At 40.4% G+C, this 14,075-nt stretch overlaps 1 protein-coding gene across 11 annotated transcripts in view; it reads right to left on the bottom strand.

The window, feature by feature from the left end:
- Positions 1-12,414, bottom strand: part of LOC136843961 (protein kinase C, brain isozyme-like) — a 576,940-nt gene extending 564,526 nt beyond the window's left edge. For 8 of the 11 annotated variants that reach the window (XM_067112978.1, XM_067112979.1, XM_067112969.1 and 5 more), the window contains exon 1: positions 12,139-12,413. In XM_067112978.1, the coding sequence (XP_066969079.1) occupies positions 12,139-12,338 (200 nt within the window). In that variant the 5' untranslated portion in view covers positions 12,339-12,413. Of the gene's footprint in view, positions 1-12,138 lie in introns of all 11 variants that reach the window. The other 3 variants (XM_067112974.1, XM_067112977.1, XM_067112972.1) reach the window with 1 other exon arrangement.
- Positions 12,415-14,075: the final 1,661 nt, after the last annotated feature.

Here is a 14,075-nt window from a genome sequence, read left to right as displayed (position 1 = left end):
TCTCTCTCTCTCTCTCTCTCTCTCTCTCACACACACACACACACACACACACACACACACACACACACACACACACACACACACACATATATATATATATATATATATATATATATATATATATATATATATATATCTATATCTATATATATATATATGTTGAAGCTTGAGAAATTCTGTCTGTCTGTCTCTGTCTCTCTCTCTCTCTCTCTCTCTCTCTCTCTCTCTCTCTCTCTCTCTCTCTCTCATTCCTACGTACAGTACTGCTCGACCCATCCTTTAAACCGCGCTAAAATACTCCATACCTACTCTTCAGAAGCGGTATGTGTTGAAATATTGAACTGAAGTCGGCTTTCTTGTCCACTTTCCCATCACCGATTTGCGTCCCTTGAAATTTTACCCCTGTTGAATCTCGCATCCTTTGAGCGAGACTCCTTTGTTGCTCTGATGTTGCTTTGAGAGAGAGAGAGAGAGAGAGAGAGAGAGAGAGAGAGAGAGAGAGAGAGAGAGAGAGAGAGAGAGAGAGAGAGAGAGAGAGAGATCAGGGCAACAAAGGACTCTTGCTCAAAGGATGCCAGGTTCAACAAGAGCGAAAGTTCAAGAGACGCAAATCGGTGGCGGAAAAATGGTCAAAACAGCCCACTTGAATTCAATATGTCATCGCAAAACCACTTCTGAAGAGTAGGCCTGAAGCGTTTTTGCGGGTTAAAGGATGGGCCAAGTTGTGCTATACGTAGGAATGAGAGAGAGAGAGAGAGAGAGAGAGAGAGAGAGAGAGAGAGAGAGAGAGAGAGAGAGAGAGAGAGAATCATGCAGTTCTATTCGTGGAAATTTGTTATTTGTTATGGTACCATACTTACAGGAGAGAGAGAGAGAGAGAGAGAGAGAGAGAGAGAGAGAGAGAGAGAGAGAGAGAGAGAGAGAGAGAGAGAGAATTGCACGTTATCGAACAGGTTTATCTTTATGGAATGGAATAGAACAGAATTAAATATTTAGGCCAAAGGCCAAGCGCTGAGACCTGTGAGATCATTCAGCCCCGGGACTGAAATTGACCGTAAAAAGGTCAGAAAGGTGTTAGAAGCTGGGAAGTACAACGGAAGAAAGAGAATATGAACGGAGGTACAGTAAAACGAATGAAAGGGGTTGCACCTAGGGGCTTTGGGAGGGGACGCAGCAAAGAACCTTAAGTAATGCCTACAGTGCACCGCATGAGGTGCACTGTTGGCACTAACCCCCACCTACAAGGGTCAGGCAACGTATCATCACTTTTCCAAATCAATCAACCAGTCCATTAAGACTCTGATAACTCTATAAACAAAGACACTCCGTTGTAACCAACGAGCAACACCGAACCACAGGAAGAGTGGAGGCAACATTATCATTATTATTATTATTATTATTATTATTATTATTATTATTATTATTATTATTATTATTATTATTATTCAGGAGATGAACCCTATTCATATGGAACAAGCCCACCAAAGGGTCCACTGACTCGAAATTCAAGCTTCCAAAATATATTATTATTATTATTATTATTATTATTATTATTATTATTATTATTATTATTATTATTATTAATCAAGAGATGAACCCTATTCACAAGGAACAAGCCCACCAAAGGGGCCACTGACTCGAAATTCATGCTTCCAAAAAATATTATTATTATTATTATTATTATTATTATTATTATTATTATTATTATTATTATTATTATTATTACTCAGGAGAGAAACCCTATTCGCGTGTGGAACACGCCCACTACAGGGCCCACTGACTTGAAATTCAAGCTTCCAAAGAATATTACGGTGTTCATTCGAAATAAGAAATAACAATTACGGAAAGCAGAAAACGAATATAACAGCCCAAAGAATATGATGTCCACTCGAAAGAAGAAATAAGAAACGCGGAGAGTAAAAACAAAAAAGTGACAGCGAAAGAGCGCATCCCGGACAACTTGAAGCGAATCTTGACCACATAGCAGGACAATGGCCGTCAGTCTAATTCATCTCTTCTTCTTCTTCTCCTTCCAAGATGGCTAACTGCTGTCACTCGGCAATTTTTGGACCGCTGCCACTCGCCTTTCCCTCGTGTTCCCGTGGGATGGATGCGACGACGAAGAAGGAGCCTTTTACAAAAATAATAAGTACAAAATGCGTCGAAGTTTCTTCGGTGCAGTCGAGTTTTCTGCACAGTCGCTACAGCTCATAATCAAGGCCACCGAAAATAGATCTATCTTTCGGTGATCTCGGTATAATGGTGTGTGAGCCGCGGCCCATGAAGCTTTAACCATGACCTGGTGGTGGTCTATCCTATATCGTTGCCAGACGCACGATTATGGCTAACTTTAACCTTAAATAAAATAAAAACTACTGATGCTAGAGGGCTGTAATTTAACATGTTTGATGATTGGAGGGTGGATGATCAACATACCAATTTGCAGCCCTCTAGCCTCAGTAGTCTTCAAGATCTGAGGGCGGACAGAACAAAGTGCGGACGGACATTCTTTTACAGAAAACTGAAAATCTGAATGTAAGAATACGTAACAGTAGAATAGAACAGAATAAAACAAAGAGTTTACGCCAAAGGCCAAGCGCTGGAACCCATGGGGTCATTCAGAGCTGAAACGGAAACTGACAGTAAGAAGGTCTGAAAGGCGTAACAGGAGGAAAACCTCAAAGCAGTTGCACTACGAATCAATTGTTAGGAGAGGGTTGGGGAAAGTAAGGCGGAAGAGAGAAATTACGAACGGAGGTCCAGTAAAACGAATGAAAGGGGTTCCTTTTCATTGCGTTATATAATCAGACTGCTATACACTTGAGCTTTAAGAAGCCAAAAGATTGATTTCTAAATGTAACTACGTATGGAAAGGAAGTAACTGAATTTAACTGAAGCCTGAGATATAGGCTGTTTTCGCCGTGTTTAGTACTAGCCCCTCGGGGGACCAAATCTGTTTCGCCTTCTACAGTGATAGCCCCTGGGGGATCAAATGTCCCTAAGTGCATTTGACCACCGAGGGGCTAGTACTCAACACGGCAAGACACATTTGATCTCCGAGGGCTAGTACTAAACACGACGAAACAAGGTAGATGAATTACTGTTTAGTACTAGCTTCTGGGGGATCAAATGTCCCTAAGTGCATTTGACCCCCGAGGGGTTAGTACTCAACACGGCAAAACACATTTGATCCCCGAGGGCTAGTACTAAACACGACGAAACAAGGTAGATGAATTACTGTTTCGCCGTGTTTAGTACTAGCCCCTGGGGGATCAAATGTCCCTGAGTGCATTTGACCCCCGAGGGGCTAGTACTCAACACGGCGAAACACATTTGTTCTCCGAGGGGCTAGTACTAAACACGACTAAACAGGGTAGATGAATTACTATTTCTCCGTGTTTATAGTACTAGGCTATCCCCTCCGGGATCGAATGCCCCCCAAGAGAATCAGTGACTTCACAAATTCCCTGAAAATTTCAGGGATCCCGTGAAACCCCTGGCTTCTCAGTCTGACTGTAAAATATACACGAGTAAACATTGCAGACTGATTGCAAAGCATCGCGCAGGGGGGCCCCATGCAAGCAGCATGGCGGGATAGTTCTTGCACTTAACCAAGAGGGGAAACGCGACTTTAATATGCAGTCTTTGACCTTTTAGTAAACTGGGAGTGGTCACTAAAGAGATCATCACTCAAGTCTCCCCTCCCAACCGCCTACCCCCCACAAAACACTGAAAACAGAAAGAACACAATGTGTAATGATAAAACAGACTCCGTAACCTACTGACATTCAGAACGTTTTGTATACGGCTCTCTGTCTGTCTGTGTGTATTGCACTGACTTTATTCACTCTTTTCCTAGTTACTCCAGAAGTGAATTTACAACAGAGAGAGAGAGAGAGAGAGAGAGAGAGTAGGTGCTCTACTGCACTGACTTTACTCACTCTTTTCATAATTACTCCAGAAGTGAATTTACAACAGAGAGAGAGAGAGAGAGAGAGAGAGAGAGAGAGAGAGAGAGAGAGAGAGAGAGAGAGAGAGTAGGTGCCTCTACTGCACTGACTTTACTCACTCTTTTCATAATTACTCCAGAACTGAATTTACAACAGAGAGAGAGAGAGAGAGAGAGAGAGAGAGAGAGAGAGAGAGAGAGAGAGAGAGAGAGTGTGTCTCTACTGCACTGACTTTACTCACTCTTTTCATAATTACTCCAGCACTGAATTTACAACAGAGAGAGAGAGAGAGAGAGAGAGAGAGAGAGAGAGAGAGAGAGAGAGAGAGAGAGAGAGAGAGAGAGAGAGAGAGTAGGTGCCTCTACTGCACTGACTTCACTCACTCTTTTCATAATTACTCCAGAAGTGAATTTACAAGAGAGAGAGAGAGAGAGAGAGAGAGAGAGAGAGAGAGAGAGAGAGAGAGAGAGAGAGAGGTGTCTCTAATGCACTGACTTTATTCACTCTTTTCATAGTTACTCCAGAACTGTATTTACAACAGAGAGAGAGAGAGAGAGAGAGAGAGAGAGAGAGAGAGAGAGAGAGAGAGAGAGAGAGTTAATGCACTGTATAGCATGAGTGGGATGTCACAACAGATTGCGAGTGGATATGAAATAGTTTTCGAAGCGGGGGGAGAGAGAGAGAGAGAGAGAGAGAGAGAGAGAGAGAGAGAGAGAGAGAGAGAGAGAGAGAGAGAGAGAGAGAGAGAGAGAGAGAGAATTTTCCAATTTTCCACGTCACTAAACCCATAAAATCAAATTATGTCTAACTATCAAGGCCTCATAGAAAAAAAAATCATTTCATTAGTTATAATGAACTGTTTTTTCCAAGATGTGTGACAGGCCTGATATGGCAATAAATAAAAAAAAATCCTCTCGAGGGAAATTATTCGCCGTTATTCGAATGGAATGGAATATAGAGTTTAAGCCAAGGGCCAAGCACTGGGACCTATGAGGTCATTCAGCGCTGGAAAGGAAATTGAGAGTAGGTAGGTCTGAAAGGTGTAACAGGGAAAACCTCGCAGTTGCACCAGAAATATTTTTGTTCAGAGAGGGTGGATAGCGAGATGGAAGAAAGATAATATGAACGGAGGTACAGTAAAAGGAATGAAAGGAGTGACAGACACTTAATAAGTTCCTATAAAATTCAATGACTGATGCCAAATTCATGGTCAATAAAAGTACCTTGCAACTCTGCATCAGTGGTGAAAATAGTATAATATATTGCCAATGCTTTCATGTTGGGTCTACCCTTCAAAGGCTAATTATCACCCTTGTATTTTTATCAGTTCTTGTTACACCTTGATCCGCTGAGCAGCAGCAACAGTATGGAATATATGTGCCTCCCTGTCGAACTTCTCCAAAGTTCCAGAGGTCCTTTGTTCCCCACACCGCTGGATTGTGGAACAGCCTCCCTTCAGAGGATGTCGTGCAATTAGAACTTCAGAAGTTCATGCGAAGATGCATCGTACTACGACCCTAATACTATTCTTGTATTTTAAACATTTAGTTAAATTCTTATTTGTTTTTTATTTATGTTTTTCTAATAACTTATCTCTTTCTGTATCTCCCTTTACCTTCTGTTACTTCTTTCGAATGAACACCTTAATATTCTTTGGAAGCTTGAATTTCAAGTCAGTGGCCCCTTGGGTGGGCTTGTTCCATATGAATAGGGTTCATCTTAAGAATAATAATAATAATAATAATAAGTGGTCCCTGTGGTAGGCTTGTTGAATATGAATAGGGTTCTTCATCTTCTGAATAATAATAATAATAATTAATATAACAATAATAATCAGTTCTTGAAAAGTAATTTCTGATAAATGGCGCATTCTGATCCTCATAGCATTAGTCACCAGTCACCCAATTCCTTTTACGAGCGGATGATTTTAAACAGAGAATAGGAATATGTAAGATTTAGGCCAAAGGCCACGCGCTGGGACCCATAAGGTCATTCAGCGCCGAAAATGAAATTGACAGTAAAAAAGGTCTGAAAGGTGTAACAAGAGGAAAACCTCGCAGATGCACAGTGAAATAACTGTTGGGAGAGAGTGGAAAGTAAGATTGGAAGAAAGTGAATATGGACGGAGGTGCAGTAAAAGGAATGAAAGGGGTTGCAGTGGGCTAACAAACGATGGCCATTACTCAACACATCGACATACTTTAAGGCACTGATAATGGGCGATTTGTTCCTAGAGAACCAAAGGTTTACTGTGGCAGTTTATAGCCTAGCTGCTAGGCCCTAGCAGGTCAGTTTGAGATAAAAGGCATTCTGTAAAATTCGACGCAGAGTAGCCGAATATTTTACTGGAGACGTAGAGACTCAGTCTACAATACAAAGCAGCTGCCCTGTAAACTTCAAAACGTATGTCTATTACCAACTGCAATATGAAAAATGCTTATGATAAAGTTTCCCAATTAGACCTGATTGAAACTGAGGAAGAAATCAGCACACAGTACGATTTTCAATAAATAAAAACCCCCACCTGACTCCTAAGTCATTTTTCAGTGGCTGTAGTGCAATGGTTAAAGTTTGGTCTTAATTATAATATATAATTATAATTATATATAATATATATAATAAACATATAATATATAATTATAATTATAATTACCGGACGTTGAGGAAACACGCAACGTACATTTACATTAGACTTAACTTGGTGTTCACAGCACACAGCTTCCCACCAAACCTAACATTATTTCCTCTAAGCAAAGTCCGATCCCCACTCCAAGCACAAAATGCAGTCTATTATTATTATTATTATTATTATTATTATTATTATTATTATTATTATTATTATTATTATTATTATTATTATTATTATAACTTTGCGAGCAGTACGCCCTTCTTTCTAGGTGTAGGCCTAATTCCGCCTCTTTTATCACCAATACTCCCAAACACGAAAAAACTTCAACAAGTTTTGACAATCACGAAAGTTGCGCAGAGAACTGCTCTGTGTTTTTGCGCATTCCACTTTTCGAGTAGGCTTGGGAACTGCGCATATGACAGAATACACAATCAATTATGCCTGTTTCTTTCAAAAGCACTTTCTCCCACATACCACTGCCGACTTCGTCTTTTTGAAAGAATGCACAAATGACCTTTCGGGCCTACCCCACTACGGTATTTCCAGCGGACAATTTATAACCTTCCAGCATAAGGGAATTCAAGTCACGCCTTTTGGTTTTCTGTAAAAGAAATTAGTTTTCCGTAAAAGAAATTAGTTTTCTGTAAAAGAAATTAGTTTTCTGTAAGAGAAGACTATTGTGCCGGCTTTGTATGTCCGCCAGCACTTTATTCTGTCCGCCCTCAGATCTTAAAAACTACTGAGGCTAGAGGGCTGCAAATTGGTGTATTGTAAGAGAAATTTTCTGTAAAAGAAATTAGTTTTCTGTAAAAGAAGACTATTGTGCCGGCTTTGTCTGTCCGTCCGCACTTTTTCTGTCCGCCCTCAGATCTTAAAAACTACTGAGGCTAGAGGGCTGCAAACTGGTGTGTTGATCATCCACCCTCCAATCATCAAACATACCAAATTGCAGCTCTCTAGACTCAGTAGTTTTTATCTTATTCAAGGTTAAAGTTAGCCATAATCATGCTTCTGGCCACCGCCGGCCGTGGTTAAAGTTTCATGGGCCGCGGCTCACACAGCATTATATCGAGGCCATCGAAAGATAGATCTATTTTCGGTGGCCCTGATTATACGCCGTACAGAAAACTTGACTGCGCTGAAAAGGCGCACTTTTATTTTTTTTTTTTAAGCACTACTACACCTAGTGATTCGAATTTTGTCGATTTCAAAGCCCTCGCCAGCATGAAACAAAATGCAGAAATGAGAACATGCAAAATCACTGCCCATGCGATGATGTACAAATGCTCGTCACGTGGGCCTATGTGCACGTACATGATTTTTCATGCGTACAACCTATATGCAAAATTATACGTCTATTAGCCACGTACAAATACTGCCCTAAAATGTTCTTACACAGCACAAAAGATGAAGCTGTCTATAAACTTTTATGTAAATATATTGTATGTGAACATGTCATTTGAGTGCATTCTGCAATATATAAATATAATTTGGACAGAAACAGACTTACAACACTTACAAATCTTCAAAATGCATTGATAAAATAAATAAAAAGTTATTAATCTCAACTTCTATTTTCGCAAGGACCCTAAGCAAAAATAGACTTTTAATCTCAACATCTAAGAAAACACTATCTTGGCCAGGCTACCACTAGCCTGAACTACCTAAAGCCTTCTAATTTCCAAGATACTAGCCGTGCTTTTTAATTCTGCTTGTGACGAGTAGTACCGAGTAGGCTATTGAGTGCTACTTAAAGACTCGTTATCTACGCATCACCTACTCCGAGGTGCTAGTACTAAACATGGCTTAAGCTCCTTGGGACGTCGTGTTTAGTACTAGCCCCTTGGTGATCAAAGTATTATATACACCCATTTCTATATCGTGTGGTCGACAAATTATATTAATAAGCGATATCTTCGTACGACCGTCTACTTTACATTTACCATACGGTGCTTAGTACTAGCCGCACCTCGGAGTAGGAGACGGATAAATCACAAGCCAAAGTAGCATCCGAGTATTTTTAGACAGAAAAATATAGGCCTATAAGACCTCCTCTTTCGTCTGTGCCCCAAAGTCATCAAACCTTAACCAGATGACCACCAGCACAAACTTGGGGACATGTATTTCTTACTCCGATCGGTATGGAAAGAAAAAACTACAATGGTACATACATACATGTGTTACTAACAGGACCTCATTCAAACTGGATGGTACCTAACGGAGTATTTCTTCAGAAAAAGTTACAAGCTTTCTCGGACAAACAGTCCTCATTATCAAGTATCCTAACGAGGTCCTGTTAGTAATTCTACTGATGCACAGAACAATTGTGTATGTGATAAAGTTAACATACATGTGTATGTATGTATGCCTGTAATCAAGACTGTAAGAGAAAAATGTAGCTCAGTCGATGAAAGACTTCGAGTAGTATACGAAATACAGAACACTACAACGATTCAATTGTGCCAATTCGAAGAGCAATTGCAACAAATCGCCTAGACTCAAGGTCAGGCGACTGGATCACAAGCTCGAGCTGAAATATGCCGAGTCAAAGTCTGCTTCCTCCCAAGCACCTATAGCAATCAAGGACTGAATTCTGGTAATGTGAAAACATGTGGAAAGTCCGTCAGGTTATATCGGAGTCCATTTTGTGCAGCATGATTAGTAATCACAGCCATAAACTAACAAAACTAACATAGAAACTGGGAGATTTTTAAAAGGATAAGATGGAAATGGATTAGGCCTATGTGAAGAATCGGCATGGCTTGCTACATGCATGGAGAAGCGAGCGCTTAGAGATACGATAAAAAAAATGGTGGAAGGGCCTCATGGGAAAGAACGCAGTTGATAGATAGTACGAGTAACAAACGGAAAAAGAATGGACTTGGCTCTGTCGATCAGTTAAGAAGGCTACAATTAGAATGAAAGGGGAAGTAGCAAAGCTATTTGAAGGAAGCTTTACTGACTCACGTCTGACCTGACAAAAGCCTTATGAATGCTGAGTGAGAGAGAGAGAGAGAGAGAGAGAGAGAGAGAGAGAGAGAGAGAGAGAGACTTGTGCACTGAACACAGCCGGTATACTGAATTTGACACTAATATTCCTCAGAAATGACTGAAAAGTACTGAAGACTGAAATTTACGACTAGAGTATAGTGACCGAACACTAAACTGTAAGACTTCCCCTGCGAAAAGACTTTCAATCTCTTTCCCTGTGGATGCTTCTGTGAGTCATTGCAATTATTAATCATCAGATTGGTCTTCACTATGACTATGCTAAGAACTTCACGCTGCACGATTCAAGGTTAAAAAAAAAAAAAGAGAGAGAGAGAGATACCATCGCATTCTTCCCTGTGCGTATTCTATAAGGATTTGAGACAGAAAAAAGAAATTGTCGTACTTCCATCAACACATCACTTCTCTTCATTCTCACTGATGAGAATGGTACGTATGTTCGCAACGAGAGAGAGAGAGAGAGAGAGAGAGAGAGAGAGACGAACTTCCGTATTTTTGGTAAGGTTTCACAGCAATGAATACCTGAGGGGCAGTCCATTGACCCCATACACTTCCAAAGGTTCACCGCAATCTCTTGTCTTGTCAAGTTGGTGAAAAACACAACTAATCAGAAGCTTCCTTTTCCGGCGCTTCATGAACATCATTCATCATTCATGGCTGCCATGGCAAACAAGGTTTAAACAACGACTGGAGAATTTACATATTGCCCCGTCCCTTCCTAATAGGCATGGACCGGAGAGAAAACCACTTCCGTGTGGAGGAGGAGGAGGAGGAGGAGGGGGAGGAGGAGGAGGAGTGGCCGGTAATCAGAGACAGGGCTAAAATCGAAGTCGATCACCGAGTTCAATTATGTCCCAAAAACTGATGACAGCAACCCACGAGCAACGAGGCCCACCCTCGCCTAAATGTCAACGTAATAACGTAATTACTTCTTAACAAGGGCAAGATAAACCCAACGCCACTGCTCACGACTTGTCATTCTTCGACAGAAGGTCTATGAAAGTGGTGAATAAAACTGATCGATCTCGCGAGGGCATCACGTTCCTCCATGCTCGTCTAATCGCAGATACACCCGTGGTTGGATTTTACTGGTGTTTAACTTACCCGGGGAGCGGTCTCGCGTCAGGGATGGAGCCTATAGTCCCATATTCTCTCTCTCTCTCTCTCTCTCTCTCTCTCTCTCTCTCTCTCTCATAATCTACAGCGCACCAGACCATCAATGAAAACCAAAGTTTAATATTTTACTAAGAGCACAAACTCAAGCTACGCGCAAATCATATTACCTTTTGCTACATTTACCATCATTCAAACTATTCTGTCAGATGCTAGTACGCCTGCCATAGTTATTTAAATAATTAAAAATACAATCACGCAACAAATATAAAGGGTAGCTTTTAGTTTTTACAGCAATTAGGCGGCGTCCATGTTACCTATCAACTGACGGTAATGTTTTATATTTCACTGTCCATGCTGAACTTTCAAATTCCTAAATGAAAAAGCCAAGCATATACATACGTACATACATACATATATATATATATATATATATATATATATATATATATATATATTTATATATATACAATATGTATATATAATGTATAATGTCTATAAATATATATATACAGTATATATATATATATAATATACAATATATGTATATATATATATAATCAAATTAAGGTAATATTTCATTAACCATCTTGAATTTTCGAATGCCTAAGCGGAATATGCGTAACTATACATTATATATTATATATATATATATATATATATATATATATATATATATATATATATATATATATATATATATATATATATATATATAACTTCATTCAGGTAAAATCAGCTTCCACAAGCCCTTCCAAAATGCTTCAATATAACATCATTCTGGCTGACAAAATCGGAAAATGAGACCTTCCTTGAAATACGAGTAAACAAAAAAAAAAAAATCAACCACAACTGGGTATCAAACTTACTGACAACTGAGAAAACTACATTAACACTCGGTGCTGGAAAAGGAAATACCCCCAAAACACCCCGGCCGAAACTGGGCATAAAGCTAGTCGCCCCAGCAATAGCACGAAAACTTGCCCAGGGCTGGAAATGCTGCGATAAGACGTAGGTTTGGTTTGTTTAATGTTGGTTCGCTCAAAGGGAAGTGGCCCCAGATAACATGTAAGCATCTTTACCCAACATCGCTGCCCCCTTGACGCTAGATGTAATCGACTTCGGAGCGCCGTCGAATCATCGACGTGACTATTATCATTCCCTAATAAACAACAAAATGCTTAAAGCGTGTGGGCTGTGACCTTTTATTTTTATTTATTTTTTTTTTCGGAGGGGGAGGGACGGAGGGATGAGAAGCCGCCAGTACCAACCCCGTTACAACACACATAGGTAAAGGAGGGCCCTCGGGGTTTTTAGGGATCCGTCTTGGTGACACCACCGGGGGACTATATAGGAAAATGGGCAGCTCCGGTAGGTCCCTTCGATCGCCGTCGACCATTACAAACGAGGGAAATATAATTCGTGGGTCCTACTCACCAGATAAAATCCTTGCAGTGGCTACAGAACGTTGGTTGTTTGAAGAATCTGGGAATGAACTTATGATCATTTATTATGAACACGTTTTTCTTCTTGAGGGCGCCCTTCCTGCCCCGCTGGCCCGTGGCGAAGGCGGTTTTCATATCTCCCGCCCCGGGGTTGTTGTCGTCATCGTGGTTTTGCTGCTGTTCGTCCGTCATGGTCACGTTAGGTCCCTGGAGCTGACAATATCAAGTTAACGCTCTCACTGCTTGTATAGCACTAAGAGGCAAAGCGATCGTCTGCTATTCAGTGTCTGGGTGTGTTCGGACGCGCGAGTTTTTTCGCTGGCCTGCGTCTTTTTTCTATTTGTATCGTCTCTAAGTACCTCGCTTTAATTCATGGTTCTTTGATCTACCGCTTATCATCCTCACGTCACAAACCAAAATCACGTATCTACTAAATAGTTTATTCCATCTTACCACACTCTAAATGTGGGGAACGATAGAATCAGGAAATTTTTAAAGGAAAACAAACGCTGATTGCAGTGTTCGCCCTTTCGATACGCAGAAACGAGTCTACCAAAAGACTCAGAAAAAACCATTCCTAATCTCAGGCTCCATTTAGCTGACAATCCTCTTAATGGTAAACGTTGTATTATCTGGATGAATAAACTTGCAAATGATCTTCGTCAACTAACTTACAACACAACGTGCATAAGAGAACCAGCATCGATTAGGGATTTGGGAGAGAAGCTCGGGCACTAGCTTGACATTGGCGCTGGCGCTGTCAACTTGCTGAATCTGTCAAGTGGTTGTTGGTTGGTCTACCTTTGCTCTCATGGATCTGAGAGAAGCAAATAACTCCAGTGATATAATTGCTGTTGTAAACATTGAAATAAAGGTGCTTTGTTTTTTCCACTTGGTAGGCTATAATTTGAAAAGCAACGGACGACAACTAGCGAGCTGCCGTTCATGATTAAAGCTATTGCTCAATTTTTCCTACAAACCTTTGTAATTTATACGAAGACTCCTCGGCTATTATATTCATGCAGTCCTCACGCTAATTTTTTTTTCGCATGTCTAAGCTTTTAAAATTATCAAAATAAGCACCACGAGCAGCATTCGTCAATAAAATTAACTGGGCGTGAGGAATGCGCCATAAAAATCGTCACAAATGTGTTTTTGCATACATTTACGAATTTATAGACCACGCGTACACAAATGTATATAAATTTATATATATATAAAGAGAGAGAGAGAGAGAGAGAGAGAGAGAGAGAGAGAGAGAGAGAGAGAGCACAATGTACGTATACATAAACATTACATAACATGAACCCTAAGAGATGGTGGCGATCTCAGATAATATTGTAATCTACCTTAAGTCCCTAACCATTATGATAATGAGTAGGACCTATACCTTAGCAAAAAAATTCAAAATATTTTCTTAAGAGAAGGATACAAAGACACTAAATTAATTCTTTATTACAACGAGTACCTTAAAATTACAAAGAGACCCCTTGTAGGCTGTACTTAAGGGAAGAAAAATACATTATTACAACGCAAATACAAACATTCGCTAGCTAACTAGCACACTGAAGTACAAGAGAGGAATTAGATGGAAATAAACACCACATACGTCGGTGCGAGAGCAAGAAACAAAGTAAGAAGTTGGCCTTAGGCCTACTTCACAAACGTAAATACAAAATAAACGTACATCTGAGATACGAAAAAAAAACATCACTGCATTGACAATTAATCGTAATCCCTTTAACACAAAGGCTGATGTAGAGTCGTCCCTTATAACAAATTCCACTAATGCGCCCTTGTCTCTCCCCTGAGAGGCCCCTCAACGACTCGAGGAAAATTTCAGCAAGCTGAGGAGAAGGGCAGATGACTGACGGGAGAGGCTCGCCGCTAAGGACACGTATGCAAGGAAGGGCGTCACCAGGGGCATGG

This window comes from Macrobrachium rosenbergii, chromosome 12 (assembly GCF_040412425.1).
Source record: "Macrobrachium rosenbergii isolate ZJJX-2024 chromosome 12, ASM4041242v1, whole genome shotgun sequence".
Classification (NCBI taxonomy): Eukaryota; Metazoa; Arthropoda; class Malacostraca; order Decapoda; family Palaemonidae; genus Macrobrachium; species Macrobrachium rosenbergii.
The sequence above is the reverse complement of the archived record's forward strand: the minus strand, read 5'-3'. Positions and strand labels throughout refer to the sequence as shown.